Here is a 27,605-nt window from a genome sequence, read left to right on the forward strand (position 1 = left end):
TACATCTCGAATCCATCGACATGCTCAGCATTAAAGAACATCGTTTTACCCTCCTGGCATCTCCATGGTTTTCAAAGTTGACAAAGCCAAAGCCACGAGAGCATCCACTCTCATCCGTCATCACACAGATGCTTAGGGTCTTCCCTGTGAACCAGAGGTATAAAAACCAACACCAAGAAAAGAGACTACTCGGGAAAACAGTATTTTTTTATATGCAACCTATTACCAAATTCAGAGAAGATGCTCTTCAGTTTCTCAGTGTCAATATCTTCACCGAAGTTCTTAATGTACACATTGGTGAACTCCATGGCTTTAGCCCCCAACGCTGCCTCACGCTCCTTACGAGACTTAAAACGCCCTACAAAACTGCATTTGCAGATAAAAAAATACAATAAATTAACTGATACATAGTAAAAAAATTTAAATGAATAAAATTTAAATCATGAATGAGTGAGATGTTATAAAGAACAGTTAATATGAAGTATATTTCAAGGAATAGTTCACCCAAAAATGAAAATTCATAATTTACTAACTCTCATGACATCCCAAATGTGTGTGACTTTCTTCAGCAGAACACAAATTAAGATTTTCAGAAGAATATTTTAGCTCTGTAGGTCCAAACAATGCCAGTGAATGGTGACCAGAACTCAGGTGGTCCAAAAATGACAACGCATGCATAAAAGTAGTTCATAAGACTCCAGTGTTTTAATCCATGTCTTCTGAAGCAATATGATAAGTGCAGGCTGAGAAACAGAAAAATATTTAAGTCCTTTACTATCAATCTCCACATTTGACTAGCCCCAACCAGTAGAATGTGGAATTGACAGTGTACATTTAAAGTTAAAAAAGGACTTAAAGTACTGACCCGTTTCTCACACACACATATCGCTTCAAAAGATATGGATTTAACCACTGGAGCCCTATGGATTACTTTTATGATGCCTTTATGCTTTTTGGGCCTTCAAAGTTCTGGCCACCATTCACTTGCATTGTGAGGACCAACAGAGTTGAGATATTCTAGAAATCTTTGTGTTCTGCAGAAGAAAGAAAGTCATACACATCTGGGATGGCATGAGTAAATGATGAGAGCATTTTCATTTTTGGGTGAACAAACCCTTTCAAGAATAAAACACACAAAGACAAAAGTCTCCAATAAGATAAGTCACACAATCAGGGCTTGAAATTAACTTTTTAGCTTACTGTGGCAAGTGGTATTCCAAGGTCACTAGCCACTCAGCATTTTCACTAGCCAAAATACCCTGCCCCACAAAAAGTGATAAAAGGTAACTGGAGACTGTAACTGCATGCATTTGTTTTGACATTTTATTTGAACAAGAATAATATGGAGTTCAGCGGGACACAGACCTAATGATTTAAGTCACCTTTAGAATATCTGAAGGCAAACATGACCAGTTAGAACAGGAGGAAAACTGTCAATAATTTGTCCATCCGTCAATGGAATGCCAGATTTTAACCCCTTTAACTATTATAAATTGTACTTGCCTTCATGAAAGTTAACCATCGTTCCTCCATTTTTTTTTAACAGCAAACTAATTTAACAACCAACTCATTTTTAAACTGTGGCATTTGTAATAAGGCAATAAGACCATGGATTGCTCCACATTACTGTTGTAAATAAACTATAATATGTCAAAGAAAAAAATAATAATAGCATAAACACATTTAGAAACCTTTAACTACAACTTCCACAGTTAAGAATTCCATGGAGTACAAAAGGAGATGAGTCACCATTCACTTTCATAGAAACCTTTTCCATAAATGGAAAAATACCTGATTCTTTTTTCCATTCATAGAAGAAAGTCCTATGGGTTTGGATCAAGTTAGAGGTGAGTTAATGATGACAGAATAATTATTAATAATGAAAAGTCTTAAGTCTCATAGATTTGCCCGAATAAACTTAGTATGCATCTATGTAGTTTGAGAGAACGTTCACTCTAGAACACAAATGGATCACATTAGTTTTGTGGTCTCCGTCGGCCGCCACGATACTGAGTGAAGCCCAGCTGAATCATACGTTTCAGTTTGCGCTGTCCCAAAGCTATGGCGATCTTGTTTATTGGAGCAAGCTGATGTGCGCTGTGATGGTTCATGCGAAAGCACGCTTCTTGACGTCTCCTACGTGTGATCATGATTTGAAGCTCGATTACACTTCCACCGCTTCAAGCATGCGCAGAGCAAATACTGTGCATGCACCAATTTATGCATCAAAGTAATGTGTGAAAAAGCTGCCAGAGTTTTTGCCTTTGCTCGGCCATTTGCTTTCTTCAGAAGATAAAGCGCGAGCACAGTACATTGCGTGAATGCGCGCACACAGGAACAGTTCTATAGTTTTCCGTTTTATAGTTTTCTGACTATTTAGATTTCCAAACTTTTCTCCGTTCTGACAAATGTTATATAATATATACAATGTGTTCATGTGAGGGCAAATGGATATAAAATATATACAATGACATTCTAAAATTACCTTTAAGAATCAGACTTGAATTTACTTTATTAGCCCTTTTTCCCTCCTTTTTTTTGAGCATCATTTGTGGAATTCATGATAATAAAATAATAAATATTGTCAATAGTGATGAAGCATTCAGTAGTTATTTGAATTAAGGCATTGTTTAATGTTATTTCTGAACTACAAACACATTTGAACTGTAATATTTTGATTAATATTTTCAGATGGCAAAGGCTCTGAAAAAGGTACCGGTGTGGGAGAAATTTACTGAAGTTCATAAGTGCATAAGTTCAGCACTATATTACATTGAGTGGGAAGTTTTCATTCATATTATAGATTTTAAAAACTATCAGCCGATTAATCAGGTATCGGCCTATTTCGCCACCTTAGTTATCTGTATCAGCAAAGCCCACTATCGGTCAACCTCTACTTTATGCTGCCTTTAAATCCTTTTTGAGCTTGAAAGTTTTGGACCCCATTGACTTGCATTGTATGTATATATGCACACAATGTTTTCATCAAAATATCTTCCATTTGTGTTCAGTAGAAGAAAAAGTCATACGAGTTTGAGATGACATAAGGTTGAGTAAATGAAGGTAGAATTATAATTCCTTAAACTCTTGTTGTAGTACAGTGTTTGATTGACAGGTAAGGGGTGGTGCATCACTGCTGTCCAGGATGCATCAGGAAAAATGCATTTTTGACTACCTCCATATGTGCTTTTATGACCAGATCACAAAACGTTTTGGACTTTACATTTGTATTTAGCGCTGACCACTTGTGATTGGATCACCCGAAACTCATCTTAATACCAGAAGTAAACAGGGTCTAACTGGCTTTGAGGAAAGATAGAGGGACAATACAGAGCTGGGAGTTGATGTTGTGCTGCATACTGTTGTTGTCAATTCTTACACTTTGCGATCATTCAGAAGCATGCCATTCATGGTGTCTATGGCTCTGTTGGCTGCTTCCTGCGTCTCAAAGTGCACAAACCCATAGCCCTTTGAGCCATTCTCATCACAAACGACCTAGGATGAAAAAAGGGTTACTGTAGAACACTACAGGTATGTTCAAATAAACTTTTCTTGCAAGTTATTCAAACCATCTTGTGGATAAAACAGCCTTGTTATGCGATTAAAAATCTTATTATAAAACAAATACCTCTGACTCAAGATTTTGATTGAGCGTAACAGCAGTTTTACCACCGTTTACCATGGTTACACCTAAGAACACGCAGAGCTTCTTGCGACGTATTGCTTTATATTCATCAATCCACTTGAAAAGATGTACCTTACATGACAAGATGTTTCCAAAAGCAGAAAAGGTGTCATAGAGAGCCTTGTTGTCAATAGACTCATCCATATTCTTGATGAAGATGTTGCCCACACCAGATTTTCTCAGACCTGGATCTCGCTGGGACCACATGATCCTGATTGGACGACCCTTGATGACCTCATAGTTCATGGTGTCCAGGGCACATTCCGCTAAAATACAGTTTTAATTCACAGTTTAGAGTACAGAACACTCATCAAAACCACACAAAGTCCACAAGAAGAGTCTGTTGACAGAAAATAGCTTACTCAAATGAGACATGATAAATTGGGCAGCTTTATAGGATTAGTTCACCCAAAAATGAAAATTCTCATAAATTTACTCACCCTCGTGCCATCCCAGATGTGTATGACTTACTTCTTCAGAACACAAATGAAGATTTTTAGAAGAATTTTTCAGCTTTGTAGGTCCATAAAATGCCAGCCCATCTGGCACCAACAATCATATATGCGATTATCTAATCAGCCAATCGTGTGGCAGCGGTGCATAAAATCAGGCAGATAAAGGTCAGGAGCTTCAGTTAATGTTCACATCAACCATCAGAATGGAAAAGAGTGATTTGGACCGTGGCATGATTGTTGGTGCCAGACGGGCTGGTTTGAGTATTTCTGTAACTGCTGATCTCCTGGGATTTTCACACACAACAGTCTCTAGAATTTACTCTGAATGGTGCCAGAAACAAAAAACATCCAGTGAGGGGCAGTTATGTTGATGGAAATGCCTTGTTGATGAGGTCAACAGAGAATGGCCAGACTGGTTCAAACTGACAAAGTCTACGGTAACTCGGATAACCACTCTGTACAATTGTGGTGAGAAGAATATAATCTCAGAATGCTATTGAGCTGGCGCTGTTTTGGTGAACCTACACAATATTAGGCAGGTGGTTTTAATGTTGTGGCTGATCAGAGTATAGCCATCATAAAAGTAATCAGTTCACCTCCAGTGGATTAATTAATGTCTTCTGAAGCAAAACACTAGGTGTAAGAAATGGATCAATATTTAAAACTTTTTTTTACTAAAAATCCACAATTGTCGAGGTCAAGCACATGAGGTGTGAAATATGAAAAAAACAACAAAAAAACCAACGGAAGCGCAGTGTTGTTTACAACATAGAAGCATAGAGAATTATACATACATGCCTCATTCGGCTGGTTTGAATATGTCAAATGCATGCCATCTTGGAACGGTCAACAAGGAAAGCGGTTTGAATCAGTTTGAATGCAAGTGAATGAGTGGAGGAGATGCCTCTGACCAAGCTCCTTGCTCAGACCGCTGCATAAACTGTGTCGAAAAAGTACCACTGTCCATAGAAACAGCTGCTAATAAGGGATCTACATATGAATATCTATGCAGAGAAGCTTCCGCGCTTACGCCGTGAAAGGCAGTTTAAACTCCACCTTGTCAACATACAAACCTCAAGCTGGCCGGAAGCAATAATTTTGATCCATTTGTTACACACACCTAGCGTTTCACATCAGAAGACATTAATTAGACCACTGGAATCGTATGGATTATTTTTATGATGGCTATATGAACTTTTTGGAGCGTCAAGAAGTTGGCACCCATTCACTTGCATTTTATGGACCTACAAAGCTGAAATTTTCTTCTAAAAATCATAAATAATATTCTGCAGAAGAAAGACGTCATACACACCTTGGATGGCATGAGAGTGAGTAAATGATGAGAATTTTCATTTTTGGGTTAACTATCTCTTTAAGCAATCCAAGAGCAACACCTGTCACATGATGTGGCCTACATGTTAACATTGTTACCCAATTGAATTCCTAATATCACAGCAGTAACATGGAAAAGGCATGGAAAAGCACACCAAACATCGACCGTCAGAATCACATGCAAGTAAGAGGTGTGTCCTCACCATCAGCAGGCTGTTGAAAGTTGATGTAAGCATATCCAAGGGACCTGCGTGTAATTAGATCACGGCACACACGAATGGACATGATCTGACCAGCAGGAGAAAACTTCTGGTAGAGCATGGCCTCAGTGACGTCAGGATGAAGGTCACCCACATACAGAGAGGCTAAAGGATATGCTGGTCCACTGCTGTTCATCCTTCAGATTAGAAGCACTCTGCAAAACAGCATCATGATCATAGGAAATCTGACATTAAGGTGGACATTTACAAGCCAGCTGATCAAACCAATTAAAAGTCAGTTGGTATATGAGCAGATAGCCACCTTATATGTTTTACAGTGTAAAGGCATCCGTCTTGAAATTAAGTGAAAGTATCCTTTCAATCAGGAGATTTTTACATTATTGCATGCTAAATATTGTTAGTTGGTGAGCCATGTGATAAGCCAAACTAACCGAGGGGGTTTTAATGACACGAATGAGTTCACCATCACCGCAATAGTAAGCAAAAATAGCTTACAAGGGACATACATAGCTCATCTCCTTTAGTTTGACAAGTAACGCTTTGTGATTTACAAATGAAACATTTCTGATCCGTTGTTCCCCGCTGAGCGATGCGCCAATCATGAGCGACGTCGCGAGACAAAGTTTTACATGTATGGAGGGCAGCAAAATCTTTCAAATAATGTTACAGTTACCTGGTATAATTTGAAGCATATCCTTCACTGTAGCTGCTAGCGGGCTCCACCCCGTTGTGACTGTTTTGTATCAGTTTAATTATTGCTGAGGAACACCTGTTAATTTTAAAACTACCCAATTAAAACCGTCCGTATGTGAGAGCTTCTTTTCCGTGTTGGTCCGCGTGAGAAAGTAGTTCCAGCTGAGGGCAGAATTAAAGCCTGCCTGTATTATTAGTGCAGTACACATTAGCCAAATAACCAAGAGCGGTTGTTGATTATGTAATGAACAAGGATAGTGTTATATTGAACAATAAAATATATGCCTTAGTGGTGCACTCAGTACATTTTTGTTCATGCTGTCTTGGAATAACATTGGCATCTGGGGAGTAGATGCAGCATCATTCACAAGAGTTTTCAATTAAAGATGTTCTTGTAGAAATTTACAGTTCACATTCAGCCATGAATAATATAATCTATAAGTAAAAGTGTATAATAACAGGGTGGTTACTGAGATTAGGGGAGCAGTATTCGGCTGGTCATGTGATCCTAACATGGCAGCACCCATGAGGGGACCCTATCCGTGTAGAATAAAACAGCATTTATAAGGTTACTGATAGTCTATAACTGGAGTCTTCATCTCATGTTTCAAAATTGCAACTAATTTATTTTGGAGCAAAACGTTTTTAATGAGGAAAAAATGACTGAGTGCACCTTTAAAATATACAATAGTTGCCTTTATATAAGTCTCTTGAAGAAACCTGATCTCAGCAACAAGTGTCACGCACCATATTCAAGTCAGACTATTTAAAAGACATACTAAAGGTATTAGGTAAACCTATACTGAAAAATTATTGGACACATTAAAAAAGCAGAATTGAAATCTTTGATATTGGTATTACATAAAATGATACCAATTTTAGGAGTATTAAATAAATACAAATATAATATATACATATTATTTTATATACATGTAATATATACGTTTTGCAGTTACAATGTTTTATAGGCTTTTCTGTTACTGAATGTTTGTGTTGTTCGGACCCTGCATGGACTGCAAATCCCTCCCTTAACGAGTGATCTAGTTTTGAACACTAGTGTTGAACTGAAAAAAAAAAAAAAAAATCAAAACACATTTCTTATCACATTACCATATACACAAGTGTAATGATGGGTGAAAAAATGTGGGCACATGCTTCACAATGCAGTAGTGTACAGACTTTCTCACATTACATAAGGAACAACATTATATAAGGAATATGAATATATCAGCACAATACACACAATGTACAATATGGAATATATGGAAAACACCTTATGCAGGGTATGCAACACAATTTGCAGGGAGTGCCAATGTTTTGTCAATAAACAGAACATTGACAGTATAATGTACAATGAGGGAATGCATAACTGATGTGCAGAATGTGAAACACATAAAGTAAAAGAAATTATTTTCATGAGGATTGAAATGTCAATATTTGGAACATTTGGAACAGATTTGTGTTTGTACATGCATACACTGGTGGCCAAAAGTTTGGAATAATGTACAGATTTTTCTCTTATGGAAAGAAATTGGTACTTTTATTCACCAAAGTGGCATTCAACTGATCACAATGTGTCAGTCAGATACAGTATATTCAGGACATTAATAACGTGAAAAATTACTATTAAAATTTGAAAAAAATGTTCAGAACTTCTTAAACTACTTCAAAGAGTTCTCATCAAAAAATCCTCCATGTGCAGCAATGACAGCTTTACAGATCCTTGTCAATCTAGCTGTCAGTTTGTTCAGATACTCAGTTGACATTTCACCCCACACTTCCTGTAGCACTTGCCATAGATGTGGCTGTCTTGTCGGGCACTTCTCACGCACCTTACAGTCTAGCTGATCCCACAAAAGCTCAATGAGGTTAAGATCCATAACACTCTTTTCCAATTATCTGTTGTCCAATGTCTGTGTTTCTTTGCCCACTCTAACCTTTTCTTTTTGTTTTTCTGTTTCAAAAGTGGCTTTTTCTTTGCAATTCTTCCCATAAGGCATGCACCCCTGAGTCTTCTCTTTACTGTTGAACATGAAACTGGTGTTGAGCGGGTAGAATTCAATGAAGCTGTCAGCTGAGGACATGTGAGGTGTCTATTTCTCAAACTAGAGACTCTGATGTACTTATCCTCTTGTTTAGTTGTACATCTGGCCTTCCACATCTCTTTCTGTCCTTGTTAGAGTCAGTTGTCCTTTGTCTTTGAAGACTGTAGTGTACACCTTTGTATGAAATCTTTTGACAATATATATATATACAGGTAATTGGTATCAGACAACAAAAATTTTGCCATCTCTTTATATTGTATAATAATAAACACAAAGGTATTTCAATACAGCATTAATGTGGTGGAGTGATTTTTCCATAAAATGTACAATGGCAATGAAAATCATAAACTTAGAAATCGAAATATTCTACAATGACCATAAAAATATTTTATATACACAGTTATGCACAATATGTTATGGGTCTACTAAGTGCCCAAAAATTACTTCCAAATATATAGCTCAGTTCAATATTTTATATAAAACATAAAATATAGTCAAAATGTTTAAAACTAATATCAGAATTTAATTATTTTCCTTTTAAACGCTCTATCACTCAAAAAAAGCAGCAGTTTATCTTTTTTATGTTAAAAATGCTAAGATGAATAATTTATCATGAGTCATGACCTAAATTTGGGCCTTTTCTCACGTGTTGATCACGTAATCTCACTCACGTAATCTCACTGACCAATCTGCTTGAAAAAATAAAAAAATAAAAAAAATAAAACCCGGATACATCATATATGGCACAAAAATAATACACAATGCTAGAGTAGAATGCTGCTGGAGCGGTGATTGGTGGCCTGACAGTGACGAGCAATGACGTAATCGGGCCTGAAGGCGGAAGTAAGACAATCAACAACCGAACACGGAACTGCGGTGGACGGTTTTGTTAGTGTCTAGAAGGACTTTTCTTTTTGGATTTCTCATAATATAGAACAATATGTCGGTATTTGGCAAATTGTTTGGCGGTGGGGGGAAAGGCGGCAAAGGACCAAGCCCACAAGAAGCGATCCAGAAACTCCGCGAGACAGAGGAGATGTTAACGAAGAAACAAGAGTACTTAGAGCAAAAGATTGAAGCGGAACTAGTAACAGCAAAGAAAAACGGCACGAAAAACAAACGAGGTATGTATTTAAAGACAAACTTTTCATTTATAGTGATCATTTGCGTGGATTTGCTTTTATATAACTTTAAGAAGAAGACGATTTCCCCTCTCTCGTCCTACCTGTCGTCTGTTTCGGTGGGGTGTTAGGAAGCGACACCGATGCGTCACCTATATTCATAAATTGACTTATTAATTTCGATGATAAGACCTCTTTCTGGTGAAAGAGCGTCGTTGGTACATAAAATAATAATAAGGGATTGTATTCAATAGTTTTGGCCTGATAAATGATTAAATGACATATCACTTAGTTACGTCTTATTAGTGTCATGTGGTCTGTTGTGAAAGAACAGTATTGACAGGAAACGTGTCGGATACGTACGTAACCTTGGTTCCCTTACGACTCAGTACACTTGACATTGCGTAGTAACGCATATGGGAAGTGCCTTCTTACACGACCTAGTTGAAACTTCTCTACAATAACGCCAATATTCTAATATTGGCTATGGTGTTTGAGCCCCGCCTGTTTTGGAGAAACTGTCCGCTATAAAAACAGGTGCACAAACACCATTTCCTCAGAATTTCTTAATGAGAACAAGGAGCGCATGGCACCTGCCTCAAGAACTCTTGAGTCTTGAAATGCAGCTAGCAATGTCCCTTAGGACTCAGTACACTTGACATTGCGTTTATTAACGCATATGGGGAACAGGGGCCGGTTGCACCAGCTATACATATGTTACAACTTAGCCTAGTTGTGGTGTAAATGGGCACTAAGTCACAATTTACGCACTTCTAAATATTTGAGCGTTGCACCATTAAATTTAGGTAGGACCTAACCCTACATATAAACTAAATATTCACGGAAGATTCCGACTAGGAGTAATGGATGGAATAAAAAAGCAGACTGATATTTTATGACATCAATGAACTCATGTTTTGGTTGACAGGCTTCAGTCCTTTCGACATATATGATGACATTGGCACTCGTTTACATTTACGGGAGAAAACATTATGTTAAAAACTTACTACTTCAGCATGAAACCGATCTAATGGTGCCCTTTCCTGTGTATGCCGCCCAGTGTCAAGTTTAAACATATACGAAATAGATATTAAAATGAATAAATGTCTGTTTTTCCAGCCTGTTGTATTAGTATATATTTATTGTCCCTTATTCATTTTAGATACAGTTATTGAATATTGTTATTTACATAAGCTAAATAGCCTTTATCATTAATTAAATGTTGTTTTACTACGTATCGTATTTCAATGGGGATATAATTTATTACATCAGTTACATGAGCAAACAAGGTTTGAACATCAACCATAACAAGATCAAATTGAAGTTCATGGCTTTTTAACAGTTCTGTGTACAAATTTCAAGGCTGCTTATTGGATAAATACAGGTAAATGTAATATTATGCGATTACGCATTAATTTACGGAGAGCTTACGACCTACTAGTTACGTCTTGCCTTAAGAACAGGTGGTGCAACCAAATTAAGCACTGACTTAGTTACAAACTAACTCGTAGTTACTAAGTCCTTAGTGTGAACTTTACACATCAACTTAAGTGAGACCTTACGCACAGCTGGTGCAACCCTACCCAGAATCCCATCACGCCACACTACATGACATAACCTCCCAGAAAGGAAGCATGATGCCGCAGTCTCGTGGGATGGCGACCGACATGAGTGCTGCAGTGAGTGACACTCGTGTTGGGCCAGGAGGGGAGCACTCAGAATGAATATATGAACTAGTCATATAGTATGAATTAACTCCTTCACGAACCCAGTCGGGAAGGGAGTTTATTTATAATGTAAGTGCTTGTGACTTTTGGTAAATTACAGCGGCCTGAATGCAGGCGGTTGTGTAAAAAGATGGGGAGCTCATCCTTAAAGGGAGGAGCATAAGTATATATATTTGGACAATGAATAGCAAGCGCTCTAAACAGAGAGGACTTGTGAAGAGAGAGACATTACATCTAGGTTGTAAAACCTTGCAAATGTGTTTTGAGAGGACCATCCTGCTGCAAAACATATGTCCTGTAAGGACACACCATTTGTCCATGCCCATGAGGAGGCCATGCCTCTAGTTGAGTGTGCTTTAACACCAATTGGGCAAGTCTTACCCTGCGACTCATAAGCCAGGGCAATTACATCGGCAGTCCAGTGAGAAAGTCTTTGCTTGGAGATGGACATTCCTTTCGTGCGTTCTCTATAGCATACAAAGAGCTGATCAGACAGTCTGAACTGGAGTGTACGCTTAACATATGCGTGTAGTGCCCGCACAAGGCATAACAAATGCAATGATTGTTCCTCATCCGAATTAAATGGAGGAGGGAAGAATGCCTGAAGGTGAACCACCTGCGCTCTGAAGGGCGTGGTTAGGACCTTAGGCACATAGCCTTTTCTGGGTTTGACAGTGGCTTTTGAAAGTCTGGGGCCAAACTCCAGACATGAATTGTCAATTGATAGTGCATGCAGGTCACCGACCTGCTTTACTGAGGCCAGAGCCAGCAGTAGGTACGGTCTTAACGGAGAGCATGCGCACATTAGTCCAAAGGTTTGAAGGGGGGCCCTGCGAAAGTTTTTAGACTAAAGTTAAGTCCCAAGTCGGGACTGTAGTCGGGCAAGGTGGGTTTAATTGTCTTGCTCCTTTAAGGAACTTTATGATTAAATCATGCATGCCTATAGTGGCACCGGCTTCATGTGCATGATACACTGATATAGTCGCCACATACACTTACACATACACAGCGTTGGTGGAGTGAGTCCTGCGTCTAATCACTTTTGAAGAAATATGAGAATTTAATGTATGGGGCAGTTTACAGTGTCTTTGCCATGTGAGAGACACCAGTCAGTGAACACATTCCATTTTAGCATGTAGAGGCGTCTCGTGGACGTGCTCTGGCCTGTAAAATGGTGTTCATGACTGAATGTGTCAGTTCTGGTGCGGTTAGCACGCTCCGTGCGGGGGCCACACATGCTGGTTCCACAACTTGGGCTGGGGATGCCAGATTGTGCCTTGCGCCTGAGAGAGGAGATTCCTCCTCAGCGGTATTTCCTATGGCGAGCTATACGGCATCTCTATCATTTCCGGAAACCATGGCTGGTTAGGCAATTTTGGCGTAACTAATAGAATCGTTTCCTTGTCCTCTCGGACTTTGCATATGACAAAGTGTATCAGGCACACTGGGGGGAAACGCATATTTGCGTTTTGCTGGTTATTTGTGGGCCATTGCATCCGCTCCCAGCGGGGCTTGGGACTTTGAGTACCAGAGGGAACAGTGGGTATTCTCCACTGAGTCAAATAGATTGATTTCTGCTTTGCCGAATATTTCCCAAATCCTCAATTTAGTTTGAGGATGAAGTCTCCATTCGCCTGGTATCACCCCTTGGTGTGACAATAGGTCCGCGCCATAATTCAGGCTGCCTGGGACATATGTCGCTCTCAGGGAGATGAGATGATGCTCGCTCCATAGGAGGAGGTGATGCATCAGTCTCAACAGTGGTGGTGAATGAATTCTGCCTTGGCGGTTTATATATGCCACAACTGTCATGTTGTCTCAGCGAACCAGGACATGACAGTTCACTATTTCTGACTGAAAAGCCTTTAAGGCTAGGAATACAGCCGATAGCTCTAGGCAGTTGATGTGCCATGCTTTCTTCGCACCTGTCTAGGTGCCGAAAGTCAGGCGTCCATTGCACACCGCCCCCCAACCTGTGTTGGAAGCATCCGTAGTCACCACTTTCTGCCTGACAACCTGCCCCAGCGCAACACCTCGCTGGTAAAATGCAAGAGCTGTCCAGGGTTCTAAAGCAGCTATACAGCGGCGGGATATAGTGATGCGCATGCGCCCTTGGCGCCAAGCATGTCGTGGCACAAGGTGCTTCAGCCAGCACTGAAGAGGTCTCGTGTAAGAGGCCTAATGCAATGACGGGTGCTGCCGCCATAAACCCCAATGCTTTCTGAAACACCTTCAGTAGAAGTGTTCTCCCCAGTTTGAACTGAGACAGACACTGTAGAATGGCCCGAACATGCTCGCTCGTGAGGTGCGCGTGCCCGCTTGTGGAGTCGAGGCGGACTCCCAGAAAGGAGAATTGTTGGCTGGGGGAGAGCGAACTCTTCGCCGAGTTCACATTGAGGCCCAAGCTGCTGAAGCAGTAAGTCTCCATGCTGGCACAACGAAGCCTCTGATTGCGCCAGTAACAGCCAATCGTCGAGGTAGTTGAAGAGGCGCGAGAACCGCATCGATGCACTTTGTGAATGTGCAAGGAGCCAGAGACAGTCCGATGGGCAGGACTTTGAATTGATATGCTGTTCCCTCGAATGCGAATCTCAAAAACATCCTGTGATGTCGTACAATTTGGATATGAAAGTACGCATCTTTCAGATCTATCAACACAAACCAATTGTGTGGGCGTACATGCAATAAGATCCGTTTCTGAGCCATTTTGAATGGGCGCTTTGTGAGAGCACAATTTAAATGTCTCAGATCAAGGATCGGCCGAAGCCCGCCTTCTTTCTTTGGGACAAGAAAATAATGGTTGGAAAACCCTTTTTGGGCTTGACAATTTGGCACAATCTCTATCACGCTTTTCACGAGGAGATTGTGTATTTTGACTCGTAACACTGGCGCGTCTTCGGACAAAACCGTGGAAGACAGAACGCTGTTGAAATGGGGTGGCCGGTGTGCAAATTGGATCATATAACCATGTTCAGTTGTTTTTTGCACCCATTCTTAAATACCCGCAATTTGTTTGTTGACCGTATGATATAATGCATCATTCACTATAAGGAGGCGGTTGCGCATAATGTGTGTGCTTTGAAGAGGAAAAGGGCTCTATTGAGTATGTGTGAGCATCTCGTGCATTTGCAATGAATGCTGTATTCTTTTTTGCACTTATTGCATTTTTTATTGCATTTATTTAAGTGCAAAACACAGAAACAACATTTTGAACAATATTGTGAACAACAATATTCCTTTCCTGACAACAGTAGTGGGGAGATGGGGAACAGTGTTTTGTGTCTTCAATTGAGCCTTTTTTGGAGCAGAACCAGAGGGAACTGCAGGCTCTGCTTTCCGCTTCAAAGGGTTGTTCCCGTCAGGAGCGCTTTTGCTGCGTGTTGATACACAGGTGCCAATGAGGCAGCAGGTATGGGGCTTTTAGTCAGGCGCCAGCTCGAAACAGAGCGAGGGTGAACCGGCTGTGATGTACTCCGTTTGGGCATAAAGTGTCTCATAGCCTTTGACTGCTGCTGAGTCACTGCTGGAGACACTGGAGCATCTAGCTGAGTGGCTTTTTCCTTATCACTCATTTCTGTGAGGGTCAGCCATATATGTTGATCCAGAACTGCCAGGTTGCCCATGGACTTGCCGATGACCTGCACAGTGACTTTCGTGGCATGCAGCGCTAAGTCTGTAGCGGTGCGGAGCTCTTTGAATGTCTCTGAATCTAAGCTGTGCTCATCCATTTGCTTGAGGAGCTTGGCTTTAAATATCTGGCTCACCTCCATTGCGTGGAGTGCTGATCCAGCTTGTCCTGACGCTGAGTAAGCTTTTCCCGCCATTGCGGATGTTTGTTGACATTTGCAAGGATTGCAAGGATTTGTGAGGTGTGATTTCCACTGCCTGTTACTTGCTGGGCAGAGGTGTGCCGCTACCGCTTCCTCCACAGGGGGTAGTTAGGGAGTTTCTTCCCCGTGATCCGCATTAGAGAGGATGGCGTTGTGTATATCAACGGCGAAGGTAGAGGGCTTCTAGACAAGAGATGATTGCTGTCTTGAAGGAAGAAATTCTGAGGAAATGGTGTTTGTGCACCTGTTTTTATAGCGGACAGTTTCGCATCAAAACAGGTGGGCTCAAACACCATAGCCAATATTGTCCAGTTGAATATTGAATAGAATATTGGCGTTATTGTAGAGAGGTTTCAACTAGGTTGTGTAAGAAGACACTTCCCATATGCGTTAATAAACGCAATGTCAAGTGTACTGAGTCGTAAGGGAACATGGTGAATAGATAAAGTGAACTGTTTGTCTATTTTAAACACCCCATAACATGGGCCACACACACGTGGGAATTTCTTGTTTAGAAATATTTGAATATTGATTTTGTTGATTTCGCATGTCTTGAGAAGGCAATGACATCTTCAATATTTAGAGTTTACAAGATTTTGTTTTGTACTAACAGGTTAGCTTTTCTTAAATATGTGTGGCTGTGTATGTTTCTCTACGAGTTTGTTGCCTTTTCAAGCTGCTTTACAGGCCCTGAAAAGAAAGAAGCGATATGAGAAACAACTTGCTCAGATAGACGGTACTCTCTCCACCATTGAGTTCCAGCGAGAAGCATTAGAAAATGCTAATACAAACACAGAAGTGCTGAAAAACATGGGCTTTGCAGCCAAGGCCATCAAGACAGCCCATGAAAATATGTAAGATATTTGAATTTGTGCATTGAATCTCTCACAGAATGCAATTGCTAGTGACTAAATACACATTCTGAAGTGTATTTTCCTGATTTTACTTTTTTGACAGGGATATAGACAAAGTGGATGACCTCATGCAAGACATCACAGAACAGCAGGAGCTGGCACAGGAGATTTCTGATGCTATTTCAAGGCCTGTTGGTTTTGGAGAAGAGTTTGATGAGGTAAGTCAAGTCAAAAAGAACAAGCTTGCACTGAGTAGAACTTTTTGAAATTAATATGCACAGTTCTACCAAACTACTCACAATGTTTAGATGTGGACATTTTCTTTGATGTTGCAGTAAACAGAAATGTGGCAGACGGTATGCAGTTATTACAGATGTTGTGGCTTTCACTATCCTGAACAATATCATTCTTGTACTTTCTAGGATGAGCTTATAGCTGAATTGGAGGAGTTGGAACAGGAGGAGATGGATAATAAAATGCTGGAAATCAGTGGCACAGAGGACATCCCTCTGCCCAGTGTGCCTTCAGACCTATTACCCAAAAAAACAGGTGTTAATTATTTTCATGTTCTTCAGTACATATCAACATTGCACCAACACGGTGTTAGGTATAATTGTGCTATAAAAGTCTACAGAGTGGCTGGCTATTGTTTCACAAGTCATGGAAAACCACTGTAACCTTCTGTCTGTGTTTTTTCCAGCCCCAAAAAAGAGAGAAGAGGACGAGGATGAAATGGAAGATCTTAAGGCATGGGCCATGTAAACTTGCCCCAATCCGACAATCTCATTGCTCATCATGGTTGGCTTGTATGGGCAAACCTGAGCACCTTCAGATGGATAACACTACAAAACAACTATTTTCTGAGTTACCATAGCTCTGGCAGTATGGCTAAAATGAGTCCAGAAAAACAAGAGTCGCAAATGACAATGGATATGAAGCAGGTTTTCAAAGTTAACTGGACAATAAAATCTGATGACACAGTGACATGTGAGAAGACCCTTAAAAATGTGGCCATGATTATTTAGTTGAAGGATAGATGTCTCTAATTTTCCCTCATATAATAAGAAAGTTCATTTGAATTGTCTACTATTCAGAAACTGGTAGTTTTGTTTTGTCATAAGCATGTTTGCTGATACACAACTGAGATTCACATCATTTACATGCTCTTTCTCAACTGAGTGACGTTTCTCATCTGCTACATTAAATAGATTTGGTACTAATTTTTTACATCAATCTTTGAACTCAATTTGTTCTGTTAAATTAATGTTATTCAGCACTTCCAATTGCATACACTTTTTTTTTTTTTTTTTACTGTTTGTTGACACTGACATTTTGGTTTAGTACAAACTGACAACTAATGTTAGCTATTACTCAAAAAAACCACTTTGACTGACCATCATATATTATTTGGTGCTTGTTTCAAATATTTGCTGAAAATTACCTATTAAATAATGCTCCTTTCTGGCCAAATACAATAATGTGCTGAGGGTTTTATCTGACAGCAGATATTGTAATTATTGAAATATACAAAATAAACTATTTTACATATTTTTCCTTGTTTGGAAGCATACACATTTTTTTAGATAATGTATCTATGCAGGTTGAGATATAAGTGGGATATGTGTACATTTGTATGTTTTAGAATATTCAGATGGCTATTATTTGAGAGATCATTAAACTTTTGGATTCCTTTGCTCTGGTGGTGTTGGTTTTTATGTGCTACTAGATAACAACACAAGGCCGTAACCATGTCTTGAAAATTTGGGGGGACCAAACCATTTTTGGGGTGGGGGCTCACAGGTGTTGAGATCACAAATATAATGGTCCTCTTTGGTCCTTTAATATAGTATAGTTGCTTAATGCAATATTTTCTGGAAAAAAATAAAAATATATACACACATATATATATATATATATATATATATATATAATTTATAAACACAATGACACTTCTGTCTTGATTCTTGCACTCCAGGCACATGAAAATATTTGCTGTGTGCCTTAATAATTGGCATGCTTATGCATCTTGAGTGGATTGTTTTTAAATGACTGACTGTGTGTCTTGCTTGATGGTTGACATGGGAGATTCGTGGAAAAACGGGGCGAGGCTGAGGCATGATGTGTTGTCTGCATTTAGTTGGCATAGTTTTGTTTGTAAAAACAAAAATGCCCATTTTGTTATTTTTCCTTCTTATTTCATTGGCTAATGATTTTCAATAAAGCAGACTGCAGTTGAATTCTTCCTGTTGTTTATTTGGTTGCTTGTTTCTACTGGTTGTGTTTTCCTTTGATGCCATAAATATAAGCTTAAACTAAAACAAAATGGAAATTATCTATCTATCTATCTATCTATCTATCTATCTATCTATCTATCTATTATATATATATATATATATATATATATATATATATATATATATATATATATATATATATATATATATATATGAGAACTCGTTTCACTTCAGTGTTTCTAGTCATATTACTGTCCATGATGAAGCTGATGTCATGGACAGTCGCATGATAATGTCGTGATCATGATGTAATCGGTTGTAATCGGACGCACGCATGCGCGCTGAGTTATCCTGTTCTGACGCAAGACGTCGAAATTAAACAGAGCGAAACTTTTTTTTGGTACAGCCATCATGTCAGAAGACGAGGTATTGTGGTGGTTTATTACCAAATTTTATCATTATTCACAGTCGAGGGAAAATATTCAGTCATTTTATGAGAAAGCGCGTATTTTACAAGCGTATTCTACTTTAACATGCGACAAGTTGCATTTAAGCAAGTCGTTTTTTTCATGATTATTATTATTTCTACCTGTATAAAGGGGAAAGATGATTAAGAACTAGGAATGTGGCAAGTTCCTTCATTATTCATTGCTCTAGCAATAAAGAAACATCTTTTTTTTTTTCTTTTGACAAAGTGAGGAATGTTTGAACAAATGAGCATGGTGAATCATTTCCCCTCAGATTTTATTCGACCCCACAACATCAAAGAAGAAAAAGAAGAAGAAGAAGCCCTTCATGCTGGATGAGGATGGAGATGGGCTTGGAGAAGAGGTTCAACAGACTGAACAGCGTGAAATTGAGCCTGAAGCAGCAGAGGAGCGAGAAATAGAGCCTGAAGATGATGAAGTCAAGAAAAAGGGTGAGAAGAAGAGTCTATTATGAATGATCAGGAGGTGTGGTTGTTTTTTTATTCCCAAAAAACCATGACGTTTTTTGCTGTTCTCTTGTAGATGTGTGCCTTGGGGTTACTCAAATACTTTTATGGCAAAATTTATTTAAACTGGATCCTTAAAGGTGCATTCAGAATTTTTTCCTAATTTACAAAGTTTTACTCCATAAGAAATTATTTGTATTTTTAAACATATGTATAAAATCATGAGCACTCACACGAGCTGAAGACTCCAGTCATATCAGTAACCTTATAAAAGCTGAATTATTCTACATGGGGCAGGGGTTTCCTCATGTGGGCTGCCATGTTACATTTACATTTTACATTTATTCATTTGGCATACGCTTTTATCCAAAGCGACTTACAAAAGAGGAAAAACATAAGCAAATCATCTTAGGAGACAGTGGTATAAAAAGTGCTGTATTACAAAGTTTCACTAGCATCATAATAGTATTCAAAACAGAATAAAGTGCAACAGGAAATTATTATTATTATTTTTAATGACTGGTTAAGTGCTCATGGAAAAGATGTGTTTTTAGTCGTTTTTTGAAGACAGAGAGTGAGTCAGCTTCACGGATGGAGTTGGGAAGGTCGTTCCACCAATGTGGTACGATGAAGCCGAAAGTCCGGGAATGTGTTTTGGTGCCTCTTTGTGTTGGTACAACAAGGCGACGTTCCTTAGCTGACCGCAGGCTTCTAGTGGGCGCGTAGCTCTGCAGAAATGATTTTAGGTATGCTGGAGCAGACCCAGTGACTGTTCTGTATGCCAGCATCAGAGCCTTGAACTTGATACGTGCATCAACCGGCAGCCAGTGGAGAGAGACAAGGAGTGGTGTAACATGCGCTCTCTTTGGTTGATTAAAGACCAGATGTGCTGCTGCATTCTGGATCATTTGCTTAGAATCATTTGTTAGAATCACATGACCAGCCAAATACTTCTCACTTAATCTCAGTAATTAACATGTTATTGGACACTTTAACTCTTGGATTAAATAAATCATGGCCGAGTGTGAATATTCAATTTCTACAATAGCGCCTGTAACGAAAAACAATTGTTTTTGAATGATGCTGTATCCGCACCCATAGTTGTCGGTCTAAGTCTAAGATGACACATTACAAAAATTACTAAGTGCCCCTTTTAAAATTGTTTTCTTAGCTAGATCAAGCTAGTTTATTGTATGTGGTTACAAGAATGAATATTACTATAAAGATTTAGCATTAGTTTGTGAATTTTTCTTTTTCTTTAACTCTCTCCACAGAGCTTTCAGATGATTTAGATGATCTGAACTTCTTCAATCAGAAGAAAAAGAAGAAGAAACCAAAGAAAGTGCTTGACAATGACATTGACGAGGGCATGAAGGTTAGTGCTGAAATTGTAGAAATTGCTTAATTAGTCATGAACGTTACTAGTTTTCAGATTCATCATGATGCAAGGCAAATGTAATGTTTTTATTTCCTGTTTTACATTGAAACGGTGACCAGGAGCTGAAAATTGAGGGAGACCAGCAGGAAGTGGTCGAGGAAGATGATTTGGACCTGATGCTACCAGCTAAGAAAAAGAAAGCAAAAAAAGTGGAATTTGTTGAAGAAAACGACACTGTGGAAAAGGATGATGGTACGGAGATGCACTTAATTTATTTGATTATTAGAGGGTACTGCTATGTTCATGTTATGCTGGGAAAAATGTATTAACCAGAAATAAAAATCAGAAGTTAGTTAGTGTGCATAACAAATATTTGTTAAGCAAGAACTGGCATCTACGTGAAGTTTGTACTGTAAATTCACTTACAGCAGTGTTCCTCAACCAGGGGTTCCTGGAATAATAACATCAAGGGGCTCATAGAATATATATATTTTAAATGTATAAAACCTGATTAGTGCGTAATGTAAGTATCTGTTTGTTTTGTCACATATTATTCCATAAAGAAAAGGAAGCAGAATTTATTGATATGGCCAAAAAGGTTGTTGAGCATGTGGTGGAACAGTGAACACAGATTGTAAACAGTTAACACATTTTTGCTGTACAACTGGACAAGTCAACTAACATTAGTAGTGAGTCATACTTGATTGCATGTATTCTTCACATGCACATTACTGATATGATTCAGGTGGCAGGGGATTTTCCTCGAGGATGTTTTGAAACTTGACGAGGGGTCCAATACTCAAAAAAAGGCTGAGAACCACTGACTTGCAGCCTCAAAACTTACTTTAACAATAAACAATTGTAACAAGTTACTTTTTGCATTTATGCAGGACACAGTGTAAAAAGACCTCGTGGTCTACTTGTGTTCTACATTTTTTGTTTGGCTGCAAAATATTTAAATCCCCAAACCTGATTTGCAGTGTTTATAATATTAGCACAAATTAATTAATTTGTAATTTGGATTTTTACTTCATTAACTCTAAATTCTGCAAGCTAATGAATACATTTTTATCAGCAATGATGAAAAACTTGGTTGTCATCTGCATTCTTCACTTATGATTTTCTGCAGTCATTGAGAATGACAGAAACACAGATGGCATCATGTTCAGCTCACCGTTGGGCCCAGCATGGGCAGGGACAGAGAGAGACTACACATACGATGAGGTAAACACACACACACACACACACACACACACACACTTTTTGTGAACGTCCTCCCCTACCTCAGACATCTGAAATACTCTACTCAATGCCAGTGATATAGCTTTGCATCAGCCTGGAGTGCCCTTATTATCTGTATTTTTCTCTTTACAGTTGTTGAGTCGGGTGTTTAACATCATGAGGGAGAAGAACCCTGATATGGTTGCCGGTGAGAAGAGGAAGTTCGTGATGAAGCCTCCTCAGGTGGTCCGAGTTGGGACAAAGAAAACATCTTTTGTCAACTTCACTGACATCTGCAAACTGTGAGTGCAAATATAAAGCAAAGTTTGCTGAGTTTAGGTTTCAGAGAAGAATAGTTGCACTCTACAGTGTTGTACAATAAAATATAAAAGATTGTATTACATGAATACAATCAATGATTTCTCAAGTCTCGTTTATTGGCCTGATGTTTTCTAGTAGCTAATAATATTTTATAATTAGTTATTTCTTTAAAAAAGCAGTGAAGCAATTTTTTTTTTTAAATATTGAAAAAATGTGTTCATCAAATCAAAATCAGGTGGTGCAAGCAACATGCAGGCTGCCATTTGGTTGTCACGTGAAAAATTAAAGACAGATAGAGGACCCCTTTAGACCCTGAAGACTGTGTATGATGTTTTGACTTTTTTTATTTTTTTATGAAAAGGCACATTTTGTTCAGGTCATATGAAGTAACCCTGAGAAAAGTAAAAAAGAAATAAACATAACGATATTTGAAAAAAAAATTTTTTACCTTGGAAAAGTATGTTTGAATTTTTTTTTTTTTGTAGAAAATGCTAGAAATGTTTTTCAACAATTTATGAAACAAACATTAGATTTCAAATTTTTCTCACCTCTGACAACCATTTTTTCAATGATCCATCCACTCTGTTGTTTAGTTTTCCATGTGTTTGCTCATCTGCAGGTTGCATCGACAGCCCAAACATCTTTTGGCGTTCCTGTTAGCTGAGTTAGGAACGAGGTAAGCTTTTCATTGCAACTCCTTGAATTCCATGGTTCTGTGAAAGGAGGAAAAGTGTAACTCTTGTTACTCTTGTTTTCTAGTGGTTCTATAGATGGAAATAACCAGCTTGTGATCAGAGGACGCTTTCAACAGAAACAATTAGAGAATGTTTTGAGAAGATATATAAGTAAGTCATATATTTTTAATGAAAAAAATTATGAAATAAAAATGGTTTTGTTTAGTTTTTTTGGTATACCAAACCAATACTTCTTGCTGGTGTATGTGGTTAGTTGAAATGCTTTTGGTTGTTGACAATGTCTGCGTTGTGACATGTTATACATATATATATATATATACACACCGATCAGCCACAACATTAAAACCACCTGCCTAATATTGTGTAGGTCCCCTTCATGCCACCAAAACAGCGCCAAACCGCATCTCAGAATAGCATTCAGAGATAATATTCTTCTCACCACAATTGTACAGAATGGTTATCTGAGTTACTGTAGACTTTGTCAGTTCAAGCCAATCTGGCCATTCTCTGTTGACCTCTCTCATCAACAAAGCATTTCCATCCACAGAACTGTCACTCACTGGATGTTTTTTGTTTTTGGCACCATTCGGAGTAAATTCTAGAGACTGTTGTGCGTGAAAATCCCAGGAGATCAGCAGTTCCAGAAATACTCAAACCAGCCCATCTGGCACCAACAATCATCCATGTGATTATCTAATCAGCCAATCGTGTGGCTGCAGTGCATAATAATCATGCAGATACGGGTCAGGATCTCAGTGATTTGGACTGTGACATGATTGTTGGTGCCAGTATTTCTGTAACTGCTGATCTCCTGGGATTTTCACACACAATAGTCTCTAGAATTTACTCAGAATGGTGCTAAAAACAAAAAACATCCAGTGAGCGGCAGTTCTGCGGACGGAAACACCTTGTTGATGAGAGAGGTCAACAGAGAATGGCCAGACTGGTTTGAACTGACAAAGTCTACGGTAACTCAGATAACCGCTCTGTACAATTGTGGTGAGAAGAATATCATCTCAGAATGCTATTCTGAGATGCGGGTTGGCGCTGTTTTGGTGGCACGAGGGGGACCTACACAATATTAGGCAGGTGGTTTTAATGTTGTGGCTGATCGATGTATATAATTTTATAATAATGCATGCAGCCTTTATGACAAAATATCAATTTAGAGACTACATGTAATATTTGTACTTTTAAAGGGTCATTTCACCCAAAAATGAAAATTCTCTATTTATTCACCCTCATGATATCCCAGGTGTGTATGGCTTTCTTTAATCATCAGAACACATTTGAAGAATTAAAAAAATAGAATAGAAATAGAAAAATATCTTAGCTCAGTAGGTCCTTAAAATGCAAGTGAATGGAGATTTCTCTTTTGAAATGTGAGATTACGTCCATAACATGCAGACGCGAATACGTTACACGAGAGACCGTGTAAACTCCACCCTCTCATTAAGCTTACCGGTAGGGGTGGTTTAAAGTTAAAAAGTACTTAAATATTTATCTTTTTTGCACCAAAAGCGATCGTTTAACAGCTGGAGTCGTATGGATGACGTTTATGCTGACTGTCTTTGATTTTTGGAGCTTCAAAAGTCAAATCACCATTCACTTGCATTTTAAAGACCTACAGAGCTGAGATATTTTTCTGTTTTTCTTCAAATGTATTCTGCTGAAGAAAGAAAGTCATGTACACCTGTGATATTATGAGGGTGAGTAAATAAAGAGAGAATTTTCATTTTTGGATGAACTATCCCTTTAAGCATTCATTTGTCACACTGACTTCAGGACCATTTAAAATGAAAAAGTGAAGGCAAATTTAGGAACAGAATGCATCTTCACTGACCTAGATTTGAATATTACAAACATGCTTACTGTAGTATGCTACTGACATCTTGATGGTTAACTACATCTCTGCTGTTATTGACTATATACACATTTTCTCTTTGTGCTTTACAGAGGAATATGTGACTTGTCATACCTGCCGCTCACCCGATACAATCCTGCAGAAGGACACACGTCTGTATTTCTTGCAGTGTGAAACCTGCCACTCGCGTTGCTCTGTAGCCAGCATCAAGACCGGCTTCCAGGCTGTCACTGGCAAAAGAGCACAGCTTCGAGCCAAAGCCAACTAATATAACCACCCTGTTCTGGCCTCTTAACCACACGGGTGCTTGGCCTGTTTATCAACTCATCTTACCTCCTTCCTCCAGAAATAATATGCAGTTTATACATTTTTTTCTTCTGAATTCAGTATATCAGATAACCAGAGCAGATTATTGTTTTTTGTGGAAATGTTATTCTCAGAAGAATTTTATTGGATGATGAATGGACTTAATTTCCTTTTATCAAAGGAAAAGTGAATCTCCAAATCTCTAGTACATTTTTGTAGGACAGTCACTGAACAGCCTCTATGATTTAAAAAAGTGGTTGAATATCAGTCTCTAGCTCCTTAACATAGTGTGTTAGAGAGAGAGAGAGAGAGAGAGAGAGAGAGAGAGAGATGAATACAGAAAACTACAGATTGTGCTGTTTGTTTAGTAGAACATTGTGCAGCAGATGTTTGGGCATGTTACATAGTGCTTAGATTGACTTTTTGTTGGCAAATTTGAAAGATATATTTTTTTATCTATAAAAACAACAAAATTGAAGAGTATTTTTCATGCAGTTTTTTTTTGCTTATCACTGATAGTCATAAACTGCTTGATGTGTAACAGCATGTTATTAAGCAGCACATGAACCAGTCATTCTCTGTCCACAGTTGGGCATTGCTCAGGGTTCCCACCCCTTTTTTACCAATTCATTTTTTCCATGACTTTTCTATGATTTTTTTCAGTCATTTGAATTACTAGATAAGAATTTTTAAAAATCATTTAGTAGAGATCACAAATATCAATTTCTAGTCAATGAAATATTTTAGAGTAGAGCATAACTAGGAAAATGTATATTCACTTTCCCAAGTCTGGCAATCCCTATTTCAGAAATACCTGATATTTCCAGGTTTCCATGACCATGATAACCCTGATTCCCCCTGCACACCTAGATATAAATCAGATACTCTCACTGTCTGCATTACTGGTCAGTATCAGAGACCTGATTGCTGCAGATCTTACATATTTTAATATCTTATTTAGCAGGTGGACCCCACTGTTTAAAGAGAACTGTGAAGCATATTTCTAAAAATGAAAAACAACTGTTTCACTACATATTGTATTCTGAATATTAAACATTTTTCCTATTTTATTTATAGAATTTTTTAAAGGGGTCATGATATGAGGAATCGATTTTCCTTGATCTTTTAACATGTAAAAGATCATTGATTGTACTATAAAAACATACTGAAAGTTTCAGAACTCAGAACTTTCTCCTCACTGCAAAAAGTGCATTTGTTGAAATCATGCTTCCAAAACAACTCGTTCTCTACTTACTCCACATTGTGGGGTCACACTGTGGTAAAAATGTGCATCTGACTGCCTCCACAACTACATATAAATACCTACTTTACCATATTACTTCTGTAGCCCCACCCAGCAGTGGTGAGCAGTGAGATGGAAAGGAGAGAGCTGGTCAGTCAAAGCAGAGAGCCAATCATAACAATGGGTGTTTACTGTCAAGTCTTAAAGGAGAATGCAGCACCAAAACAGAGCATATCTGATAGAGGGTCAGTATGAGGGAGGAAAATAATCTTGTTTTACAAATATATATTACCGTTTTTTTTTGTTTTCTTTTTTGTTTTTTTGTGCAAAAAACAAACTAAAACTACTAATATTGGAAGTGATCCTCAAGGATATTAAAATAATTTTAAAAAGGCATGTCATGACCCCTTATATATAATAACATGAAAAATTACTATTACAATTTGAAAAGCATTCTAGCTGTCAGTTTGTCCAGATACTCAGGTGACATTTCACCCCACACTTCCTGTAGCACTTGCCATAGATGTGGCTGTCTTGTTGGACACTTCTCACACACCTTACAGTCTAGCTGATTCCACAAAAGCTCAATGGGGTTAAGATCCATAACACTCTTTTCCAATTATCTGTTTTCCAATGTCTGTGTTTCTTTGCCCACTCAAACCTTTTCTTTTTGGTTTTCTGTTTCAAAAGTGGCTTTTCTTTGCAATTCTTCCCATAAGGCCTGCACCCCTGAGTCTTCTCTTTACTGTTGTACATGAAACTGGTGTTGAGCAGGTAGAATTCAATGAAGCTGACAGCTGAGGACATGTGAGGCATCTATTTCTCAAACTAGAGACTCTGATGTACTTATCCTCTTGTTTAGTTGTACATCTGGCCTTCCACATCTCTTTCTGTCCTTGTTAGAGCCAGTTGTCCTTTGTCTTTGAAGACTGTAGAGTACACCTTTGCATGAAATCTTTTTCAGCAATTTCAAGCATTGTATAGCCTTCATTCCTCAAAACAGTGATTGACTGATGAGTTTCTAGAGAAAGCTTTTTCTTTTTTGCCATTTTTGACCTAATATTGACCTTAAGATATATATATATATATATATGTATGTATATATGTATATATGTATATGTGTGTGTGTGTATCTATATATATATATATATATATATATATATATATATATATATATATATATATATGTATGTATATATGTATATATGTATATGTGTGTGTGTGTGTATATATATATATATATATATATATATATATATATATATATATATACACACACTCACACACACACTCAGTGGCCACTTTATTAGGAACACCTGTGCTTCTACATATTCATGCGATTATCTAATCAGCCAATCGTGTGGCAAAAGTGCAATGCATAAAATCATACAGATACAGGTCAAGAGCTTCAGCTGTTCACATCAACCATCAGAATGGGGGAAAAAA

At 38.3% G+C, this 27,605-nt stretch overlaps 3 protein-coding genes across 3 annotated transcripts in view; 2 read left to right on the forward strand and 1 right to left on the reverse strand.

Moving 5' to 3' along the window:
- Positions 1-6,467, reverse strand: part of pabpc1l (poly(A) binding protein, cytoplasmic 1-like) — a 25,707-nt gene extending 19,240 nt beyond the window's left edge. Inside the window, exons 1-6 of the mRNA XM_051669865.1 lie at positions 6,367-6,467; positions 5,676-5,887; positions 3,758-3,951; positions 3,380-3,495; positions 227-366; positions 50-144 (exon numbers count right to left, since the gene is read on the reverse strand). Of these exons, the coding sequence (XP_051525825.1) occupies positions 50-144; positions 227-366; positions 3,380-3,495; positions 3,758-3,951; positions 5,676-5,868 (738 nt within the window). The 5' untranslated portion in view covers positions 5,869-5,887; positions 6,367-6,467. The remainder of the gene's footprint in view (positions 1-49; positions 145-226; positions 367-3,379; positions 3,496-3,757; positions 3,952-5,675; positions 5,888-6,366) is intronic.
- Positions 6,468-9,258: 2,791 nt separating this feature from the next.
- Positions 9,259-18,200, forward strand: chmp4bb (charged multivesicular body protein 4Bb). Its single transcript, XM_051669917.1, has 5 exons — positions 9,259-9,555; positions 15,786-15,963; positions 16,067-16,181; positions 16,386-16,512; positions 16,664-18,200. The coding sequence occupies exons 1-5, from the start codon at positions 9,372-9,374 to the stop codon at positions 16,723-16,725; spliced, it is 666 nt and encodes a 221-aa protein (XP_051525877.1). The 5' UTR covers positions 9,259-9,371; the 3' UTR covers positions 16,726-18,200.
- A 317-nt stretch (positions 18,201-18,517) lies between these two features.
- Positions 18,518-25,986, forward strand: LOC127424553 (eukaryotic translation initiation factor 2 subunit 2-like). The gene is made up of 9 exons (XM_051669899.1): positions 18,518-18,623; positions 18,939-19,116; positions 20,406-20,506; positions 20,629-20,761; positions 21,639-21,733; positions 21,884-22,032; positions 22,671-22,727; positions 22,811-22,896; positions 24,703-25,986. The coding sequence occupies exons 1-9, from the start codon at positions 18,609-18,611 to the stop codon at positions 24,876-24,878; spliced, it is 990 nt and encodes a 329-aa protein (XP_051525859.1). The 5' UTR covers positions 18,518-18,608; the 3' UTR covers positions 24,879-25,986.
- The last annotated feature ends 1,619 nt before the right edge of the window (positions 25,987-27,605 follow it).

This window comes from Myxocyprinus asiaticus, chromosome 33 (genome assembly GCF_019703515.2).
Source record: "Myxocyprinus asiaticus isolate MX2 ecotype Aquarium Trade chromosome 33, UBuf_Myxa_2, whole genome shotgun sequence".
Taxonomy (NCBI): domain Eukaryota; kingdom Metazoa; phylum Chordata; class Actinopteri; order Cypriniformes; family Catostomidae; genus Myxocyprinus; species Myxocyprinus asiaticus.